The 23727-nt window shown below is 38.6% G+C and overlaps 2 protein-coding genes across 8 annotated transcripts in view; one reads left to right on the top strand and one right to left on the bottom strand.

The window, feature by feature from the left end:
- The first annotated feature begins 1934 nt into the window (after positions 1–1934).
- On the top strand, positions 1935–3166 carry C5H11orf91 (chromosome 5 C11orf91 homolog). Its single transcript, XM_026111606.2, has 2 exons — positions 1935–2295; positions 2954–3166. The coding sequence occupies exons 1-2, from the start codon at positions 1935–1937 to the stop codon at positions 3001–3003; spliced, it is 411 nt and encodes a 136-aa protein (XP_025967391.2). The 3' UTR covers positions 3004–3166.
- A 4318-nt stretch (positions 3167–7484) lies between these two features.
- The window catches only part of KIAA1549L (KIAA1549 like), a 145004-nt gene continuing 128761 nt past the window's right edge, over positions 7485–23727 (bottom strand). For all 7 annotated transcript variants that reach the window (XM_064512938.1, XM_064512939.1, XM_064512940.1 and 4 more), the window contains 4 exons: positions 22930–23027; positions 21570–21715; positions 18705–18856; positions 7485–14949 (listed from right to left, as the gene is read on the bottom strand). In XM_064512938.1, coding sequence (XP_064369008.1) covers positions 14668–14949; positions 18705–18856; positions 21570–21715; positions 22930–23027 — 678 coding nt within the window. In that variant the 3' untranslated portion in view covers positions 7485–14667. The remainder of the gene's footprint in view (positions 14950–18704; positions 18857–21569; positions 21716–22929; positions 23028–23727) is intronic.

Raw genomic sequence — 23727 nt, 5'->3', positions numbered from 1 at the left:
ACAAAGACAAACTAAACCAGACTCAAATAAACATTAACTTGGCATTTAAAATATCTGTATTTCTTTTGCATGTTCACAGATAAACAGAAGCTTATTTTAGGAAAGATGAGTGGAAGCACCGAGACTCCTGCTGGTTTGGAAAGTAGAACTCCCTGCACATTCTACATGTGCACTGTCTGCTTTTCAAAAGCTACCCACAAAAGACCTAGATAAGGAAGGGTTGTTGATTTTTACTAAAGATTTCCAAATCATCACAAAAAAAGAGACACTATAGATGCTTTCTCCATTTCATGCTTGGACTCCGTCCTCACATTGTCACTTAGAATCAACTATACTGGTGATCTTCACCTAATCCACTAAAATCAAAAAAGAAGTTATCTCATTATCAGGCTTCTTATATGATCTGTATGCGTTTCAAATGCGTTCCATTCATAAAATACACAACTGGTACTGACTGTAAAATATTAAATATTTAATAATGTAAGCACATTGCATATATCACAAACTGTTTTGACTCTTCTGTTGAAATCGGACCACATTCCCTAAACAGTGCACATGAAAATAAAATACAGAACTCTTGCCATTCTCTCTCAGCTCCTATTACTTTTAATAGCGCTATTTGTCAATCTTGTGATAGTTAACATCTGTAGATCTGCTAAATTTTTTTTAAAAAGCATTCACATCAATACAGGCTCACAGCACAGAACACTACATCTAAGTATACGGAAGCCTGTTTCTAGAAGCAGGTTATACCAAATTTCTCATTTTATTCATGGGAAAACTTTAAAAACAGAATTCTTTGTAGAGCACAAATGATCCCTTAAGAGCTATGTAGAGCTGAGGAAGCCTGCTCCAGCCTGTATTAGTACTGCAGTAGGCTTTTCACCTCATTTTAAGTGAGGTAACCCCTGCGGTCATCAATCATCTACCAACAGTATTGGCAGAACACCTCTCTTTAATTAGGGTTGCCCAGAACACCTCAAAACCCCTCAAATCTGTCCCGGATGTCCTGTCAGGAAGCCCAAGAGGGTCTTTTTGGCCTGACTCGAGCTCCGCAGAAGTTACCACCAGCGTTGCCAATTGCTGCCTTGGACTGCAGGGGTTTTGTAATGCCGGCTGGAAACATGGCTAAAACTGAAGTAATGATTGACTATGAACTATCAACTCCCACATGGTGTTAATGACAGGTCTGATTGCCACATTTAACTGAAACCATAGAAGCTTTTCATTAAAGAAGAATAAAAAAAAATAAATAAACCAGAACAAGAGATATATGGAATATGTATGAGCAAGCACGCTGAGGACAAAGTTCTGTCTAACTCATTACCAAGCTCCTCGTATCCACAAGATACGGTTTCCCTATTCACGTGTAGCCTGAGGATAAACTGCTGAAAGACGATTTTTAGGATGCCTCCTCAGTCAGTTCTTTTAAAAAACGATATCCCTGAAATATCACATCAGAGATAGCAAAATTAAACCGTGAGGTAGAGTACCTGTCTCTTTGCAGGAAAATTCTCAGTAATTCTGGAAACTTCCGCACAACTTGCACAGTATACGTCCAAACCAGTCGTTTTAAACGAGGAGTTTAAAGCCTTGGGAGTCCGCTTTTCCTTCCGAAGAAAAGATAAAAGAGAAATTGGGAATTTTTTTCTTTTTTTTTTTTTTTGGCCAAGCAAGACCGTTAGCGGTGGGGTTTGTCACCGGGAGGGCCGTCATGTCCGCCTCGCCTCGCCTCGCCTCGCTCCGCCGCGTGGGGCTGAGGAAATGGCGGCGCGGGCGGCTTCCCTCTGGCGGCGGCCGGGCCCGCCGCAGCTCGTTGCTCTTTTTTCGGTGCCCTCACGCCGGGGCAGCGCCGCCGGCGCCAAGCACCGTGGGGATGCCCGCGCCGCCCCGTCACCACGACAACCGCCGTTGGCGGCCGGGCGGGCGGCGCCATGAGCGAGCAGCGCCCGCCGCCGCCCCTCTACTTCCCCCCCTTCCACGACCGCGCCGAGCCCGCCGCCCCGCTGGCCGCCCGCGGCCGCCCGCGGAAGCTCTTCGCCCCCACGTGCGGGCCGCGGGCGCCGCCGCCGGGCGCCGCCGCCGCCGGGACGCCTCGCTGGCCCGCGGGGCTGGCGCCCATCGCCTACGAGCCGCTGCGCTTCTTCTGGCCGGCGGAGGAGGGCGGCGGCGGGGCGGCGGCGCAGCGGCCCGGGGAGCAGCCGCAGCTGGACGGCGAGATCTGCGAGCTGGGCATCCGCCTCAAGGAGCTGGAGCTGCTGGCGCTCATCGGCGACGGCTTCGACCCCCACCACTGTGCGTGCCCGCCGCGCAGCGCCGCTCCGCACCGCGCAGGGGGGCCGCGGCGGCACCGGGGCCGCTAAGCTCGGAGGGCGGCTGCACGCGAGGGCGCGTCCCTGCCCCTAACGGGCCTCGGGCTGTAAAGCAGCCGTGAGACGAAGGCCCGCAGCTGGCTGGGGGCTTGCCATAAGTACTGCCAGTTGGGCTTTTTAATTTCAAAACTTACTGGACGTGAAGGAGATACAGGAAACAAAACAGTTCGGCGGATCCTAACTACTGAGCTGTTCAGTAAGGAGATTGTCAGCGGTTCCTCCGAGGCACCGGCTGTCCCTCAGGGGTCGTGGCGGAGGGCAGAGGTTACAAGAGCACATGAAAAAAATCCATCAGTCAAACATTCAAAGGAAGCTCTCCAAGAAACTGTGACACGCAGTTTGCATACATGCACTTTCCGTAACAGGAAATCAATATTTTTTCCTTTGTCACAGTAATACGTATTTTACCATTTTAATATTATTTCCAATGCTTATGAAAAATTCTAGTTGTTCAAATATTTTCTAGACAGGAAATTGTAAAGAATAGTAGTAGCTTCGTTAGTTTAACTTAATATGAGATTTTTTTCTTAAGTAAAGCATTAATGACAAAATGAATGACAAATTGTTTCCTTCCTGTTTAGATAAACTTTTGAAGGCACTGACAGAAGAAAAGATACAAGGCAGAGGCTAAAGCAACAGCAACCAACGTGACAAGGATTATTTTGGCTGGATATTCTGTCAGTATATTACTATACAGTACTTTAACAGAGTATTTTAAGTAGAGTATATTAACTTCCATATTATTTTTCTACTTACCACATGCAGTTCTGTAATACAGTATATTTTCTTGTTGACCTTTTTGTGTATTATTTCTCCGGCACCAGATATTTCAAATACAGATGTGTCTTAACACTTATTTCTCCAGCTACTATAGACAAACAGGGTAGACACCACGTTCATCAGAAGCACTAGAAATTAGCACTGCTAACATCAGGACTCCTTCCAGTCCAGTGATGAGGTTCAAGATACATGTAGCAGAGAATCACAGTAATTCCAATACAAGATACAGTTTTATTTAGTTTTTAGTTCCAAATACAGTAAATGCAACTGCGAGTAAATCAATATGGTTAATAAAACTACTGTGCCTCAGAAATACAAGTACGTTTTACAAAACTGCTTTCATATTAGCATAAAACCACTACAAACTATTGTAGTGTAGTTCTATTGTGCAAGTATACCACCAAATTACAGGAGTTATGGCTTGAGTTAATTTTTAACAAAACAGTTGTAAAACATTGACTTAGGCTAAATTCTGTAGCAGTTTTTGGACATGGTATCCGTATGTTTGGAAGAAATCTCCTTTCACTAAAAAAAATGGACAGAGGGAGCAATGACAGGTTAAAGATCTGGAGAACATCTCCATTAAAAAAGTTAATGTCTTTTATGACATCTAGAATATAATGAAGAAGAGAAGAAGTGAACAGGGTCATCTGTTAAACTGATACAATTTTTGGTAGAAAAGACAGAATTGCTTCTTCCGGTTCTAATTCAAGAACAGTAGGTGGCAGTATGACATAGTGGTGTAAAGGTGTAAAGCAGCCCTGAAGCTATCATGTTTTTCCAAACAGCTGTTCAAAAGAAAGTAATAATTTAATCTGTTTCAAATTGTGTTAAAGCTGCTCAACTGCAAAGCATTTTAGCACAATATGATATCAAAATTTTATTTCCTCTTCCTGTTTATTACAGTATTCACTCTTAATGTATTATTCTTTCCAGCCAGATTTGAATCAATCCTACAAAGGATTTATATTAAAAAAATTAATCAGTTTATAACTCCCATTTTTCAGCTGCCAAACTGTAATAATTTCATTTTATCAGAAAGGCTAGGAAATCTTAAACAGAATCTTACCATACACAGTTGCCATTGTGATTCTGGGGTTCCTATCAATACAGCAATTCACAATTTAATCTGCTAATGATTATGCTTTTTAATAAAACAGAACAATAAATATTAAACCGGTCTTTATTTATGCAGGGACTGCATCAAATGCAAGCTCTCTTTCAAGCAGTGCTGGAAGCCTGCGTCAGGGACTAGTGAGACAGGCAGGGCAAGCCGTGCCAGTGGCACAGGCAGGCCAGCGCCCTCCACAGGTCATGTGCAGGCATCTTTTACTGCAAACAGCACATCACAACTACTTCCAAAGTGGCTGCCTGAAACTAGGTACTCTCACCCAGTTTGCATTAGCTGTGGTCAACACACACTTAACCTGGATGGAGTCCATGCAAAAGACAGCTGACATGGGCTTGTTTGTTTTTCCATCCCAGGACTTCACATCCTCAAAAATCGTGACCCACAGGTAACCTCAAGGGCAAGGGTTTTTCAGCATTTCTGTTAGTCTGTTCTGTTTGTTTAATTTCATACTTATGGGGCAGGGAAATTCTCACATTCTACATAAGTATCATAATCACAGGCAATTTATCTCGCGCTCTCTTTCCAGTCGCATCTGAGTGACTGAGTCAGTAAAGACACAAATGCTCAGGTGCCTGAAGAAGAGGCAAACAGGTACCTAAATATCCTTGGAAATTTAGGCTTCAGTGTCTTACAACTCCATCTGCAGACTGAAGATAAAAAAATCTCTCACAAAGAATGCTGAGGCTAAATCTATAAACAGATACTGTAATGCTTAATTACTATGAAAATGGGAGCCATATTCATACTTAAAACATAACAGGATAAATGTGGACAGGACAAACAGGACCAACATACAGTGGTCTTCAAAGGTCTTACTCATAAGTAAGAGCTTTTAAATCAAATTAAGTAGCATAGGAACTTCATTTTCTGAAATCTCCAGAATAATTTCACTCTTAAACCAGCTGCTTCCCATGATCATAGCAAAGACCTAAAAGAAGGATTTCCATTCCATATTATCGTTGTTCCCTATTACTTCACCTCATCTTTTATCAACTCTTGCATTTTGCATACAGCCATAATCAGCCATTATTCACTCAGGTTTTCTTGGCTTAAATGGAGCTACATGGGAAATTTTATGAAATATTACTGCCTGAGATAAAACACTGTATTTCCGTATTTTCAGATTGAAATATTAACGCATTTGTGTGTATGAAGTTGGCAAGAAAATAATAAGCTTGTATTCATAACCTGGGCAAGCAACTAGTTAAACATAAGGAGGCATATGTAAATTGTCTTTTGACCATGAACATTTTCTTTACCTTTATTTTTCTTCTCTATATTCACCTGACCTTGTTACATCCAGCATTTTCCTCTCATCTCTGCAGGCACACTTTTTTTTTTTCTTCGAGATGAGTGCATCTAGAAACCATATTTGTTTATTGTTTCATTTAAAAAATTAAACATTAACTAAAATAGAACACTAGCTTACTGCATAGTTTTTATTTGTAAAGCACACTTCATTTTTCAATTGATTTTGTTTTCTTAGACTGTTCAGGGAAGGTTAAACTAGACATTTAGATATTGGTGCAGCTCAGATCTCTTACAAACGTTCAGTCTCCCTTGTGACTTAACTAATTTATCCCTATTGCATTCACAAAAGAAACAGCTGGCTAGGATTTTGACTCATGGGCAAGGTTTTCAAAATGTTAGTAAGCTCTTCCCTTTCATCTCCAAATACCTAACAAAGAAGGCGACTCAAAAAGCAGACTGTGACATCTTTTCAGTGAACTTGAGGGCTGAGCAATGATACCTCTCTCTCTGAAAGCACTGTGTCCATCTAGAGGGATGTGTCTGTGTTCCCCCATGGAATGCCCTCAGGTCTTTCCCTTCTGAAACTTGAAGCGGCCTCGACTGTTCTATGATGGGAGAAATTAGGAAGAAATTAGGGAGAATTTTCAAACATATTTGAAAAAAAGAACACACTTAAGCTTTATTTTAAAGTATTGTATACTGAACATTTGGGTCCATCAAATTTCAGACTGCTTCTTTATTTTAGATCTTAAAATTCTCCAAATAGATACTCATCCTTATTACAATGGATGACTAGAGCATCAATTAATCTCGAGGCAGGGTTGCCTTAACTAGCTCTGGGACAGATTATAGAGGAAATCCAAAAGCTATCAAAAATGACTTCTGTTTTGAACAGTGAATGCTGCTTGTTAGACTTGTCTGTTCTGAAAATGTAGATATCTGTACATAAAAGTAAGGAAATCAAGAGCAACGTTCTAGGAAACCTGGCCTCTTTTGGTTGGTTGGTTGGCTTTCTTAAGGTTACTGACATCTGATATTGAGTGAAATCCTAATAAGCAGTGCTAATCAAGAAGGGTTTCTAGTAGCTGGTAAGTGGAGCATTTGGGCTCTCTAAGGAAACATAGAATTATTAATAAACACTACTCAGTTGTTTAATATTACACATTAAAGCACAACTTGCAAAATAGGCTGAGATTTTTCCTGTATCTAGAAGAGTCAGAACAACCCCTTCTGCCAACTTAAGCATACACAGTCACAACGTGATATATAACAGCCTCTCAAGGACTATCATCTATCCAGAACCAGTAACAGTATGTACACTAGGAACTTAATTTCTGTCTCTATTTCAGGGAAATCCTTTTCTGTCTCCATTTTTTTTCCTCTCTCTAATACTACGAACAGGGAGGAAGGGATAGAGGTACTGCTTATAGTAAAATGAATTTTTGTTCCAAATGTATTGCAATACAAATTATATAAAAGCAGGACTGCCAAAAACACATACCTGCATATTCCTTTTTCTTTTCACCTCATTTCTGACTGAAAACAGAAAACATAAGCCTGAGTAAATACTAATAAAAAGAACAGTAACTGACCTCTTCAAGAGGAGTAATAGGGGAAGGCATAGAAGAAAGGAAGGTAAGAATAAAAATTCACAAAGGAAACACGGAATCACAAAATCCACATGCTTGCTGATTATTCTCCTGCTCACCTCTATAAGGTGGGAAACCACCTGTCTTTAGACCACCACAGCTGAGATGCACAGTTTTAACATGTGGAGCTCTTAAAACTCTTTTCCTATCCTTTCTCTGGTTCTTCCTTGAGAGCACAAGCAGCAGGACCCCTACACAACTCAGAAGCCTGGCAGTTCCAAGAGAAAGGCATGCTCATGCTTTCAAACAGCTTATTTACCAAAAAGGACACATCAGGAGCAATCAATAAGTAGCAACATATATTTTAAGATATATTTTATTTAATGTGCAAATTGCCAAGAAAGAACATGTACAACTTCATCTAAGCTGTATCAAATAACATGAAAAAACTATGCTATGTACCCATAAGCTTCATTTCTATAGTGATCCTACAGTTCAGAGTAAAAACATAGCCATTTGATAATGACTCAGAACATCTTAAATGTCTCATTTTCAATGATATGTAAAATTCTGCTATTGGTATGTACCATGATTTTAACGGCAAAAGGATCCAGTTCTTGGAAATTTCATTTCTGATTGCATAGTATAAGATCTTAATTAATTATTTTCTTCCTCTTTCAGTTTAGTCCCTAGACTTGACTTTACAAATCACTCTCAGTTTTCAGTTCTAACTGGCTTCAGAAAACTCAAATTTGCGCATTTTCTACAGAAACACACTTAAAAGTTTGTGAGTGATTTTCACAGACACAGCCATTACAATTCAGTTGAATCAAGCTGTGAATAATCAAGATAAAATGGATATTTGCAATCATACAGAGCTGGTCCTTTCTATATCTCAAAGGCATTAAAAAAAAAGGAAAGATCATTTAATCAAGAAGTGAAATGCGTTGCACAGGAAGTGAGAATTTATATATTTGATAAAACATCTCTGGAAAGCCTTTTCCATTTGTAAAAAGTGTAGAATCTGTTACTAGAAGGGCTTCCTAGAACAACAGAAATAACATCAGGAAGGGGTTTTGTTTTGTTTTGTAAATTCACATATATTTTAATGCTACCAGAGGATACAATAACTTGAAGAGTCCTGATCAATTGCCAGGCTCCATGAAATAATGAATAATGCTTTGTACTAAGGTATTGGCTTCTGCTCCAGGATGTTAAAGTTTCTAAAAATAGCAGTTGGTTAAACCTCTCAACAGTTGTGTGAGGACAGGTGTTTCTTCGTGCCTGCCTTAGCACTGAGGCACAGCTGGATTAAACACACTGCCCAGGGCCAATCAGAAATTGTGAAGAAGGGACAACTGACCTCCGATCTCCTAACTTCCAGCTACCCATAACCAAGCCTCATCCCTCCTCTCTCTGCACAGTGAGAACATTTGCTGACACAATACTGGCTCAATCCTCTTCTAGGAGTGAGATGATGTTTTGGCAGTAACTTTAATGGAAGACATTATCTACATTCATGTCGCCTTAACACTAGGGTGACAGCAGTAAGCATCGCAAACCAAAACACTGGCCAAAGACATGCCGTGCCATAGCTAATTAAAAACCTTTATCACATACGTTACTACTGCTATCACACAAGCTGTGCATCTGTGAGTCAAAAAGAGCAGCTTTTGGTGTACACTGCTGTAAAAGTCAACATTCAGAATGCATAGCTACAGCAAGAAACATGCTAAACGAAAAAAAATCAAAGAATGTAAGAGTATCTGTGCTATACACATTTTTTTTTTCTAATGGGACCCAAAGAACTCCCTAGAAAAACTTTATTGGTCTGAGCTGTTACGGCTGGGTTGCTAAATCCTAAATCAATATTCGGGCCTCAATAAAATGGGTTCCATCTTATTTTCTAAATTTTTCGGTTTCATGGTCATTTTTTCTATCAAATATGTGACCTTGAATACAGTTTGAAGACCCTTATACCAATATGAAGAAAATCCTCCCAGGCTCTCTATTGTAGAAAGCAATATAAAAATTAATTTTGTGGTGAGTAAAGAGGTTTTTTTTCCTGCTTGCAGAGTTGAATGTAGATAAAGGCAAGGACAAAAAATAAACCTCAAGTTTACTTACACTCAAATCTCGCATGGTTATAACTCAGAAATAGAACAAGTTGTTAATGTTGCTATTTTTGTACTGTTTTAACAAATAAGGAAATCAAAAGCTAACAAAATACATAAAATTGATTCCAAGCAATTAACTTCAAAATGTTAGTCCTGCCATTAGTAGTAAGTCCAAAATTACTTGGTGTCCACCCACTGCTAGAACAGAAGGTTTGCCCCTATTCTTCTACAACAGTCACTTGGCTTTTTAGATCCTGGCAAATCCCCTGTTATTTACCCCATATACTTATTTTCAAAATTATTTATTACTTACACAAAAAAGTTTGTATCTTTGTATGTATGTTTGTACCCTTTCATGAAGGACAGGTAAGCAGAGAGAGGAGAGATTTGATCCAACAGAGATGATAGTAAAAGGCTGTTCCCCTAACACATGCACTGACAAGTGAGCAGTCCTCCTGAGCTCGGTAGAGCAAGCTCTCCCTTGCCTTGCTTTTTTCACAGCTTTTTACAAAAAGGCTAGTGGTATTAATAAACTAACATTCTGCATGATGCATGTTTTTTTTTCTCCTATGGTTTCCCCCCTAATGGAAAAACACATATAAGATGACATATAACTTGGTGTTTTATTAAAAGAGATTATCTCTTTCTAAAAAGAGACACTGTACACATCTTACCAAGTGCACTCTGAGAAACCAGCAGCCACGCAGAGGCACTGGAAACAGGTTAATTATGCCACTCTCTCAAGTGGAGCTACACAGAGACTACACTTGGCTTACAAAAAGGAGTGGAAGCAGTAATTGAAACACTTCCTTGTGATAGCACTGAGTGTTATTTCACACACAGTGGTCACCAGCAATGAGAAGAATGTATCTTTCCAAGGAAATTTGCTTTAACGCAACAATTTTCTAGTAGGTATGAGTGACTGCATAACAAAAGATCTATGGCTTCCAGAGTGTTAAGGCACTCCTGACCTGTTAATATTCTCCATACTATCCCACGCTTGATCTCTGCCTAACCAATTTCATGTCAATGAGATATGTGAAGCCACTGAGAATTGTCCATGTACAAGGAATAAAAGGTCAAGACTGTAAGTGATTTGCAGTATCCTTGGACACAGTACTCAGAACCACTCAAATGTGTCCAGGATGTACAAGGTCAGTCACACGAAAGGAATCCCTGCGCTAGCTCAAAATACTATTACTGCTTTCAAGCTTCCTTAGACTTTTAGAAGCAGGCATTTAGATCTTACACATTTACATCGCAGCACTAAAAAATACATTAAAATCTAATTTTTTATAGTCAGACATCTTAAAATCTAAGGTAAAGCTGCAGATTAAGTTAATTTTGTACGTATCTTCCCTTAAACAAGACAGAGGCCTCAACTGAGTTCTGCCACTGAATCCAATGCTACTTTTTCTACGCACTTTTTGGTTTTATCTCACATTTTCTTTCTTCCACGTTTCACCTTTTCAAAGTTAGTCTGAAAAAGAAATGATCGTTACATAGGATAATTTCTCCACTTCTATATGGGATTTACATGCACTTCTATCAAGTTCTATCCATAATATTATTAGATAAAAATATTATTCATATTTCTATACTGAGTGTTAAGGCTTCTCACGTATCCAGATAATATGTTTTCTCAAAAAAAGGACTGTCTGAGAGTGCCCTCTTAGCCAAGTTACTGTTCTGCTAATGTCAATAAAACCTCACACAGTGTACCTACTGAGAGCGGTCATTACACATATACTGAGAAGTAATTCCATGTGAGTTTCATTTGCAGATGTTTCTACTAATGATTTATAAATCTGAAGACAAACATTGATCAGAACATCAACATTTTTTGCACACAGAAAATAGAATTTTCACACTAACATTTCACGACATTTAAAAGAAAATTGGGGCATTTATTAGAAATCCCTTTATGACTAAGTCATTATCAGTAAAAATGGCATAAATATATTCTGCTGAGGTCATAACTTTAACCAGGTATATTTTCTTCTCTGAAATCAATATTGAAAAACTATATTGTAATTGTAGCCATACAAAATTTTATTATATTACAAATTATTTGTACACTATATTATCACTTGATCATTGCTTTGTGCTCAGACAGTATAAATATTACAGCATGATTTCTTTCCCAGAAATGTCCTTACCATCTTGATATAAACTTGCTTTGTACTCCAAAAGAAATTACAGAAACATTTTACAAACAAGATAAAAAGCCATTATGAATGAAGAATGTAAAATATCTTTGTGAATAAAGTGTACCACAATGGTTTCAGAGTGAGGTGTCAAGGAATATTCAACAGACTGCACATAATTAATACAATACCAAACAAAATTAATTTTGAAAGCCTAACAGGTCTTACTCAGTTGTATGCAGAGTACTTTGTTTAACTGTACTGAAATGCTTTGTCTTTCTGAAAGGCTATTTAAATGTTTTTATTTTGTTGGTTTTTTCTTTGTTCATTTTGTTTGCATGTAGGTATTCAACCTCTGTACATATATCTAATTTCCAAATTTTTTAATTTGCAGTATGGCAAGATATATGCTTGGCTTTGCCCCCACATGTTTCTCAATAGAACTATTAATTCGCTTAAATTTAAGAATAAAGATTTACAAGCAGAGCTAAGTTTCCCAAAGATGCTATTTAAGTCTGGTATGCCATACCTCCTGTCACTCTTTAGGGAATGCACCATAACATTACCCTTCCCAGCTATATTGCTTCAGCACTTCCATCCATGTCTGCTGCTTCCACACTTGCAGCTTTAGGATAATTCTGCAAAACCGGAGTCTAAGATTCAGAAATTTATTTCACAGGACATTTTATTCCCATTGCATAGAAGGGCTTATCTACATGCAACATTTCACTGGATTAACTAGATGAATGATTCAAAAACTGAGGTAACAAAGCAGATGCAAAATGTGGCTGACACAAATTAACATAAATTTCACTTACCAAGTTAGCTTAAGTTGGTTATGAAGCAGATTAGGCTAAATAAAAATAAGCTGCTCTTAAATTATGTCTGCACTTGTGTTACGGTAATTTAAATACACCAATTGAAAAATAAGCACACTAACGTTCAAATGATTCTAGTGAAACCTGCATATATAGACAAAACCTAATGGAGAAACTCAGCCTTCCTTTCAGGGAGTGAAGTTCCCACTGAAGCCAAACAGAATTTTTCTATTTAGGGCAAGCAGAGTTTGGCTTAGGATTTTTAAGTCATTCTTCTTAACTGTGATATTTTTAGGCAGCTTTTAATTCAACACAAAAAGACATTTGGATGTATCGCGTTACACTGATAGATTAGTATTAATTAGATGACAGGTAACTAAGACAGCAATCTGTCTTTAGTAGACTTATATTCATATGAAAGATTGAGCTTCTTTGGTTGTTTATTATCCAAGTCACCCAAATGTATATTTGTGTACTCCAGGCATGTTAATATTGATCCATAAATATTACTAGCATTTTTTTTCTTTTTTTGCACTTGCTTTATGGAAATTTTCTGACTACAGCAGACTAGTCACATATATAAATATACCACATATATATATACATAGAGATTACAAAAATACATTTTATTTATATCTGATTTTTAAATAATAAAAATGAAATTTCACATTTGTTTAAAGACCAACTAGAATTCCAAAAGCTTTTGCAATATTTAAGGTCTTGGAGTAGAAGATATCTGTATACGCTAGGATAACTATGCATCACAATGTCAAACAGGGTTTATAATATAATTTTTTGGGGAAAAAATAGCTCTGTTTTAGAAGTTTGTGCTTCATCAATTTCTTCTTCTCTCCCCTAATTCTAGTCTTTTCTCTCCTTCTCTCATTTTTCTGATGACCAAAAAGCTAAACCAAGTTCCCTTCCTCACTTCAGTAAAGACCAAACAAACTCAGGAAAATGAAATGATCAGCCAAAATAGCATAAGCAATTGATGCTAATTAAATAACTAACTAAGATGAAGGACATTACCTTTAACTCCAGTTGACATCAAACATGCCCAACACAAAGTATTTTATAACAACTTCAGTTCCCAAAGCTAATCGCTGAAGGAACTGAAAACAAGTTTTCATGATCTCTGACTATTTTAACTGCAAAAGATAAATTACTGTCCCACTCAACTGCTTAGATTTTCTTTTTGGATTGGAGTCATACAACAGTGCAGTTTAACAGTTTCTGACCTTTATCTTGCTTAGTGTAAAGTCAACATAGTTTCAGGAAACACTCTCTTTCTCACAGAACATTAGTAGTTTTGTTAATCCATGTAACCATTCACTTATTTACATGTTAGTATAATAATTATGTCCCCTACATTCAGAACTTCCTGCACAGGCTGAGGAACCTAGAGGTGTGTATTCAATGTTCCAGTGTAATCAAAACCAACTGCAGCTTCATGTAGCACTTTCTGGCATCACTTTACTAGATATCATTGTTTAATAGAAAAGAGAAAAAAAAAGCACTGTGTTAAACAGAGGTTTTCTTGTATGAGCAGGTGTATTCATTATCCCACATTGGAAAGACTTGTTCAAAGGTCTCAAGTTTACCAGCTTTGCATGCATTCAGAATGAAAAGCCTGAATATAGGACAAACGCAAATAACCACTTTTCTTTTCTCCTGGAAGCTTTTAGCACCAGTTTCCTTTGTTACTTCTTCGTGCATTGTGTTCTCTCACGCTGAAAGTATCTCCTCCATATCTCATCAGTGGCATTTATGGACAAGGTAGCCGCCAATTATTGAAATATTATTAACCTTCTTCACAATCTTCTTTCACTTCTTTGTACTGTTAATAGGATGAGGAGAATTGGGGATATTTACAGGACATTTATTAGTATTACTTACTCATCCCAAATTCTTTTGGTTTGAATATGGTCTCTAGAATGAAAAGGCTGAATGAATCTGCATTGCTGAAATCAGCATTCCTTATACAATGTCCTGCAGCAAACAATTCATATGAGCACTACCACACCTACTGTGGCCTTTAGCTTACCTGGTACTACTGTATTTTCTTCTTTAATCAAAGAAACAAAGCTTTGACATGCAGAAGCTGTTTTCAGCAGTTCTATTTTTGGGCCTGCAAATAAAACATTGTGTGGCGCAGACATATTCAGCAGCATTTCAAATGATGAGAGGTCACAGCACAAGAGCTTAGTGACAAACAATTGCATATGATCATTTTTATCAGTATTAAACAGTTACCTGGCAGCATTTCCTTAGCTGGCAAGCAGAACACCTATCTTCAGAGTCCCATTGCTCTACTTTAATCCATTTCATAGTATTGACTTTTCACAAGGAGAAAAATGCCATCACTTTGGCACAAGTCACAATAAGTCTGTAACTGAAAATTAAAGGACTCACTTTCCTGGCTACTACAAGTTACATGATACAAACACTGTCACGAGAGATATTAGACCTGGAACTCAAACATATCTGTTTGCTTTTTGGCCAGTTTAGCAACTTCCTCTCTTATTGCCTTCACTAGAGCAGCTGTAGAAATGTTAGTGAGAGGAGCATCAGAAGGATCATTTTCTGTTAAGCTCTGCTGAGAAGCTGCAGTAGACGGCAAAGGAGCTTGTTCCAGGCTAGGGTGCATGCTTGCTGACTGGCTGTACTGGCGAGGCAGACGTGAAGGTGAATTATGTTGGTAGCGGGGCCTTGGATAAGCCTCTATGTATCCAGGAAGTGGAACCTGTAGAGCATTGTAATTATACAAAACAATTGATGCTTCATGCCACCTGCTAGATGACACAAACCTCTATGTAGTAGAATAAGATGCAACAGACAGGGCCATATGAAGAGAAAGTAAACTTCATATTCCTGAGTATCAGTTTGCAAATGTATATTTCTGTACGTGCCATTAACGCGCCTATGTCAAAGAGCCAAGCACTCAACTACCCACATTGCGCTAGCAAAAATGGCTTGCACAGAAAATATTGCCTGTCCTGATTTATCATCATTACAGAAAGTCAAAGGGACGAGGCTTTTCTGAAAGCGTGTCCTTTGCTTGCTATCCTTCATAAACATTTCTCTTTTAATAGTCAGTGCTACTACATTTCAGGACACTGAAAAGCCTACAACAAAAAAGGAGAGTTTGCTGATCTGCAGAGCCACTGTCTAATCCAAGTTAGTCAAGTTTCTGAACTTAACAGTCCTAACAGAAACTCTCTAGGACCTAGACAATTGGAATAATAAACTCAAGAATGCAAACTAGGAAGCTTAACACTGAAAAGGATGTTTGACTTCTTAGAAGTATCAGGATTTCGGGCCAGATTTAACAGAATTACCCAGGAGGGGTTTGCTTTGTTGTAACTTCATTGATTTCAGCCACGTGACATTGGCTAAAGCTAAAACAAGAATGTAGGCTGTTAGTCTCTGTGAGATATTAAATCCGTGAACTATGATACCAGTCTTTACATTCCTACCAAAACTGAAATTTTTGTGAGTTTTTTAATGCACCAAATAAAAACAATTTCATGTTTTGCAAAAGTCTAGAAACTGCATATCTACAGCCCTTCATTTTGAACCATGCTTTATGTTGTTATAGTAGACAACCTATAACATATTACTAGGATAAGATAATTTCTCCTTTCAAAAGGGCTTACTGATATCAACTACTTATTCTAATCCATTCCAGTTAAAAATAAGGAAAGTTCAATGTTATTTTTTATGAATTGGCTGACTTAGAACACTACACTTATAGTGAGTCAACAGATAAGCTACCACAACGTTTAAGCACTAAAACATGAACTTCATAATCCTCTTTTTACTTTAAACAGGAAAAACATATTTTTAACTTTCCAAATACATTTAGCTCTTATTTAAGCATGTAACACAGGTGGCCAGAAAGACGTTTCACCTAAGTTTTGGATTTCAGCCTGAGGTTTAAGATGCTTGACCCACCAAGGCTGAGGCTTTGCTGGGTATGCCAGTAGAAGAATTTCAGAATTTGAGGTGTTTTCAAACAGACTCAAATGTCAAGATGTGAGACATCTGCAAATGTAAATACCTTCAGGAGAATATGGGACCTCAGCATGGATTTCAGAATGACAAGTTTGGAATGAGGTACCTACATTTTGCTTAAATCCTATTTTGGCTCTGGCCCTATGAAAGCTCAACAATCCCTCAGGTGCCTTTGAAAAACTTGCTACTTCAGTCATCTAAGAACCTACGAAAATCTGACCAGTAAGACTTAAGCATGATCTGTATTGGATATCTATCCAGTGATGCACAGAATGCCAAATATATTCAGTATGGTATGATGATGCATAGATAGGATAAAGCCATGATATGCCAGTGATAACTAAATGCAGTCACCCCTGTTTAGCTTATAATTGATTATTCCAAAGAAACATCTTAGTAGTACCAGCATATGAACAAACCACTAGAGGCCACCAGGTTATTACTTTTACTGAGCAGCATCTAGCGGTTTTGGGAAAAAAAAAAAAAAAAAAAAAAGCTTTGGCTGACACATTTCCTTTCTTCCACAAAACATAGTGCTTCAACACTTACCTTTTAATTGAGAAAACAATACATTACAGTAAATTTAGCTTACAAGATAACTCTTTGTTGCCAGATCTCCTGTTTCATGTGTTTATTCAGTGTTTTACTTACAGTCCAGTTAATGGAAACATAGCAGAAGTAAACAATCTCAGTTTTCATCTTCTAGAAATTAAGTCCCTATTTTTATTAATTGCTGAGAAAATCTTGGACACATGATCCAGCTATAATCTAAAGGCTAAGAAACCAGAAAGCAAGCAAAAACTCAAACTCGCTAAATCACAGCCGGGATGAGAGCCTGGGTAACAAGAAGTTGTGACTTAAAGATCAGTAAAGGATAAAGGAAGCTAAAAGGAATCTTTTGTTTCCTTTGACTTCTGCATTGTCACAGTTATCTTTCGGAAACCTTTTTTTCTCCTTTCCATTCCTGCATGTGCAAAACACAAAGGACTGGGCTACTGGCACCACTTGCTCTTCCCACCTCTTTTCCTGGAGATTGCCACACCAGGGTTACACCCTCCCCCTTCTGAGGGAAGCAACGAATTGGAGGTTGGAGACCTGCTTTCCAGCTTTGTTAATTGTTAGCCTCCAGTTTTGACAAGTGATATCTGGCTCTTGTTTCATGGAACTGCAGCCAAGAAGTACAGATACAAAAGGGAAAAAGGAATAGAAGACAAACAAAATACCTGCCCTATTATTTTTAAATGTCTCTTTTTTTAATAAAATAGTTTAAAATGATATAATGGGCCTCCTGGATTTAAAATGTCTGTAGGGTCAAAAATAAAACAAAAACAAGAAATAGGTTTATCATGTTTTAAAGGGCAGTTCTGTTCTGGTAAGGGAATCTGTAAAACGACATCACAAACCTCCAGATGTCAGGGGCATTATCAGCAAATGTGCTCAATTTACATATAATTCTTTTTTTTTTTTTTTTTTTTTACTGACAGTTCGCCCTGCAAATTCAGGCTTATATCTGAGAGTCAGACTGAATTCTTTACCTCTCAGACATCAGGACCAGTAATAAAGATTGGGAAACAAGAAGCTGTGCCCAGGAATACCTACACAACCTTGTAGGCATTCCTCTCTCACTTAGCTGCTCAAAGCCAACTATAAAACTTGAACAGCAATTCACTACAACATTCTGTTGATGATATACACAAAGAAATAGAATCCATCTCCCAATTTACACAAAGAAATAGAATCTATCTCCCAATTTGCTTAGCTGAGTAGGTTCTGCACAAATATCAGATGTGAGCTCAAGTAGCATAATTGATTTTTTTTTCCTTAACAGCATTAAAGGTATGTGGGAAAACAAGTCCTAAATTCTAGAAACTGTTTTAAACACAATAAGCTACTGCAATTCATGTTAGGGTCTCAGCTTTATTTCTTTGAAACCTAGGTGTATTCCAGACTAAAAATGAGAACCGTCCTTGACTAGGATTGTGCGATTAATTACTTAATTTATGATCTGTCACCAGCTTGCAGGAAGACTCGACACACGGTGCAAAAGGGCTGCAGCAGAGCTGAGAGCTGTGCCATTCTGAGAAAAGCTTCCGCGAGGGAAAGATGCTCCCCAGCTCTCAGCTCCTATTAAAGTCCAGACAGCACAGGGCCACTCTGCGAGGCAGCATCACTTACTCCTGCAAAGTATCTATCTAAATATTTAGCCTCTGATTTGGGAAAGAAAAATGGTATCTGACCCATCAGCGTTGAATGGTTGCCAACCCCTGCCCTAGTGAATGGTTTAACTCTGTAACAGCTTGCTTACAGCTCATGGGAGCCAGAGTAGCTGTGCCCTGTCTCATAGCTTTTCACTGCTAGAGAGGACTCCTATTCCTAGGAAGAATTCTCCTGCTCAGATTCTTTGCTGATCACTTAGCATCACTTAAGACCCCCTTTGTACAAATCACACAAAATACACGTAGTTAGAAAAGCAAAGATACTTACTGAGTCTGCCCACTGCCCTGGTAATTCATTCTCTCCAGCATAGGGCATCCAGGCTTGGTTCCTGTATGCTGTAGGTGGCGTTGGGATAAAATAGCCCGTGAAGCCAGGTCGGTTTGCTGCTGGGATGGCAAACACTGCTGGTACTGTATTTCCTATGAAGAAATAGAGTAGATATTAATAGCTAATATTTCCAGCTGTAAATTAGAACATCATGATACACTGAACATGAAGTAACTGGCCTGAGGGGTTTTTTTGTTTTTGTTTTTTTGTCAAAGAATGATCACCATCAATTTTATGTAAGACTCCTACCATCTGCCTAAAACACCTCGATAAAGATAGGAAATACTGGAGAAGGCAAGATCTGCAGCTGTTTATATAATCGAGCACAAAGGTATGAGCACTTAGTTCTTAGTACTCTATCCTTTTGATAACTGATCTCTATTAAAGGTTTGAACCATTAGAAAAAAAATTTTTTTTTTCTTATATTTGCTTCCTTGTATTCACTTTTAGCTGTTGTTACCATGGGTTTCAGAGCACTGCACCTTTCATTTCAACAGCAGGTTACAGAGGATTTGGTTTACACAGTAAAACTAACTTAGTATCTCTAGACACAAAACCTACAAAAATGAAGAGTGATATACCTAAAATGCTGTAATCTCAACAACTCCACCATAAACCTTCAGCGCTTCCATAAAGAATATCAAGGCTCTACCTGCTCAATTCCTTTCTCAGGAACAGTCTATGACTTCAATAAATTATGTAGCTATGACTTAAATAAAAATTTCCAAGGAAAGCTGATAACAAATCTGCTTTACCATGGCTTGATCAAGATGTATGCTACAGGGATGTCCAGGAAGTCTTCTATTAAAATTCCACTATCATACCCAAAGAAGAGTGGGAGAAACCAACCTTCATAAATAGCAGATTCAGCCAAACCCCTGGATATGGTTACATCTGCTGTTTCAGATAGGGTTTCTTCCTGGGGCTTGCAGAGATGTGCAGAACAATGTGGTTCTTTTGGCAATTGTTCAGATTATCCACATGATATAACTATAACTAGCCTGTTGAGAGGACCACCGTCTTCTCACACACTCCCACTATTTTTCTTGAGAGAAACCATCATAACTTCATATACTTGCCAAGTTTAGAGTATAATACAAACAGTTTGTTTGTGTCTGTTTACACAGGCAGACAAAAAACGGCATCCATACCACTGCCCCACCGAGGTCAGAAAAACCTCCTTGTTAAATCCTGGGCAGGAAACACCTATATCATCTTTATCATGTACTAAACAAAGCATGTGGATGGCACGTTCTGGATACTCAGTTCTAATACATGGACATAAATTTTACTTTTCAAATTCACTGAATATAGCAAAAATACCATTATTTATGTGAAAGCAAAAGAGCCAATAAACAACAGCAATTTAAAGACTGATGATGCTATTTCAGAAGTAATACCATAAGAATACCATGAAGTACAACTCAGGCATTTTCACTAAGGAATGGAAGCACAGTAATGTTACAAAAACAGACACTGACTCTGCACTGGAGTCAATGGAGAGAAAATAGACTTCTACTCCCTTCCAACAGCACATCATTTCAATATAGCCACTAATTGTCCTCAGCAGACATGACAGCATTGCATAAGAGGTGCTGACAAAATTGCAAGATATGGGCATTCACCCCCGAACTTCATATAGAGAACAATTGGTAGAAATTATCATCACCTTTTTGGTGCTTCAAATAGCTGCCCCCCAGAGTGTCATTTACAGCACTGGCACATCCTCGCTTCTTCTTCTAAGCACTACAAGATGGTTATGCCGGGTGGTCTGATACACACTGCGAATACTGCACAGGCACATGCGCAAAGATAGCAAGACTCGAGCAGTAATACACATTCTGAAGGTGTCTTCACAGAAGCAGAGATTTATAGGTTCTCAATGACCTCTCATGCAATCCTAGGCCAGAAGGGCTATGGATGCAATCAGGCCTCATAAAGAGGAGAAAAATATGCTTTGTAGCACTATCCTCTCCAGGGCAGAAACACGTCATCTGTTTTAACACTGTCTCGAAAAAAATTCAGCAAAATTTGGAAAACAAAGTGAGGGATATGTCATTCAAAATATGGACTAAAATCATTTATGATATGCTATACATTTACACAGTTAGGAACCAAGTCCTACCCTTCACTGTGACATCAGGTCGCAGGTGAAAATGGACCACCTCAGGGCCAATGCTGGAGTTACTCTGCCTCAGAAATGCAGTCGCCTTGGAACTGCTCTGGACCAGTGGATACACAATGTACACCATTGCAGGTAGCCACACAGTATCTCACAAGACCTCTATTCCAGCTCCTCTACACTAGTTTTTTGGAAGGAGGAGGGCTAAGTCAAGAGCAGTAAGCAAGCTTTGTTCTTTTTAGGTCATAGACAGCCCAATAGGTTGCTATTTTAAGAGAGTTAGCAAGGCTGGAAATGTGTATTCCTCAGACATATACAGAGAAGAAAGGGCTACTCCTGTAGATGACACATGGCTTCTACACCAAAATTCTCATGTAAAGTAATCACAGCAAAATGAGCTACTAGTCACAAGGAACCATTAGCTGATGTAATACCTTATTCTAATTCTTATTACAACATCATGATCTTAAAGATGGTGCTTCTGCAGGAGGAGCAATGCAGCTAATGCTGCATTTAAGAAAGGAGCATTATTTGTATATCCCCTTCAGTTGCCCCAGAAAGAAAAACAGAACAGTCTTCTCCAAATAATCATCTGTATTTGCTCTACCCCATACATTTATTCATACGCAATACAAATCATGAGCCTCTCAAAGCTGCAAGTTGACCCTGTACTATTTTTTCACCTGAGTGAAAAGCTGACTGATCAAGCGGACCAACAGACACTGGAGCTCTTGAACCAGGGGCAAAAGATGCCTGATCGTGATGCTGGGCCTGATCTACCCCACTGGACTCAGGTATTCTCACTTTGCTGCCAATATCCGATGTAGACCTGTAGGAAGAAGAAAAAAAGAAAGAAACTTTCGTCATTCTGACAGATGAGATTTGTAGTTACATATGTGGCTGTTGGCTACAGTATTATAAGCCTGCTAGGAAGGAACTGGCTGCTTCTGCTCTGGCAGGACAGAATTTTGGAAAATGTCAGCGAACAACTTCTTCAGCTTTGCTACTACTTTGTCAAAGCGTGTTATTATGGTTTCACAGAGCCTTTGCTTAATGCTTTAAACAAATGCCTAGGACATTCAACACAAACAACAGAGCTTTACGATAGTCCATCAACACAAGACCACAGACCATATTAGTTACATATTAGTACGCGACACATGACATTATAAAGTAGAAGACTGCTACGGTGAGTAATGTTAACTGCATTTTGGGAAGTACTCCTGTTCTTTAAATGGTGTGTCCCAGTTGCTTTAGAGCTAAAGTGCAATAGATAATCAAGAGTATATCACCAGTGTCCATACCCTGAATATTTGGACAGAGTTATGATATCATTAGCAGCCACTCAGAGAAGTTTCATTTAGTTTCAGTACTCCACAGGAACTCTCAGCAGGCCTGCAGAGTCTTAGAGTTACAACTGGCACCAGGCAGGACAAAATTGCACAATACTGAAGGCTAAATGAGTTCATCCACCAGAGAAGAGTGAAAATTGCTTGAAATGCATTTTATAGATTACCTTACTGTGAGAAGGAGCAAAATGTATACACTGAGGTAAGGCAATCAGTCTTTCGCACGTATTTGGCTTCGGAAACACAAGCATGAAATATCTGAAAGCTAGGCAGAAATCCCTGGACCCCCAGTTCTGAAAAACATCTTCTAATTCATTTATATCATGTTGTGAGTCCCTCAGTACAGAAGCACAAGGGGATTGAGAGTGTGAATTATCTACTACACAGTTGCAATATGATATGCCATCATGCATTGTCAGAGTTCAGGCAAAGCATGATTTAAAAGAAATCGGAGTTTGGATTTCCTAATTTTATTGAAAATGACTAGCTAACAGGAGAAACAATCTGCTTTCGTTTCTTTCCTCTTCATGTTAAAATGAAATAAAAATACTGTGTTTCTAATTTAATCAATGTCTCCTTATCATGAAGGAGATGGCTCGTAGGTGCCATTTCAGATCTTGCCACAGGTATGGGGATTCTTTTGAGAACAGTAGTTTTCACAGTTCAAACCTAAAATAAAACAACAGATAAATACCTCCTGAGAGAGGCAACAGCCACAGGACCTGTTCTGGGAGGGACAGGGGGTGGAGGAGAACCCATTACCATCTCAGGAAGCTGAGAAAATCTGTAGGCCTGTAAAAGAGAAAAATGAGTATTTTCTGAAACACCAATAGATGTCATTCAAATTAAAAACCCAGAGAACCTCAGAAATGCAATACCTGCGACAGGAAGTTAACTTTTGGTGGCATCAATAGTAATAACATTTTATTTGAGAATTTACAATGCTTTGGTGATTTTAGAATGTGGAAGAAAGCCTGAACAAACGAGTTCACAGAGCCAAGACAAAGTCCAATTCAAGCAAAAGATATTAAGCACTGTCTCTGTGACACTAGCAACCTAGCTGGCAAAGTGGATCTTTTACGGCTGTATGAGACAACAGCTGCCTTGTACCCACAGTAAAAAAGATCTCAGCATTTTCACTTCATCCAAAAGCAAAATGTTTTAAAGATTCAGTACATCTGAAAGCACCCTCAGAGCAGCATATAATGAAATAAAACTGCCTGTGAGCAATTTATATTTCAACTTCTTTCAGTCTTGAAGACGTGAAAAGAAAATTCTTGACAAAAACACCAAGCTCTGTAACTCTAAAGCAATAATGGAGGTCTCGATTCTGAAAAAGTAGAATTATTCAGAGGAACAGAGGATCAGACCACTAAGTCACAAAGCTGAGTATCTTGCCTGTAGCAATTCTGGATTTTATCACTAATACATGTAAAGGACAAGTCCGTGTGTGTGTGTGTGTGTGTGTGTGTGTGTGTGAAACCTGTGGCAT

This window comes from Dromaius novaehollandiae, chromosome 5 (assembly GCF_036370855.1).
Source record: "Dromaius novaehollandiae isolate bDroNov1 chromosome 5, bDroNov1.hap1, whole genome shotgun sequence".
Classification (NCBI taxonomy): Eukaryota; Metazoa; Chordata; class Aves; order Casuariiformes; family Dromaiidae; genus Dromaius; species Dromaius novaehollandiae.
This window is presented reverse-complemented; position numbering and strand designations above follow the sequence as displayed.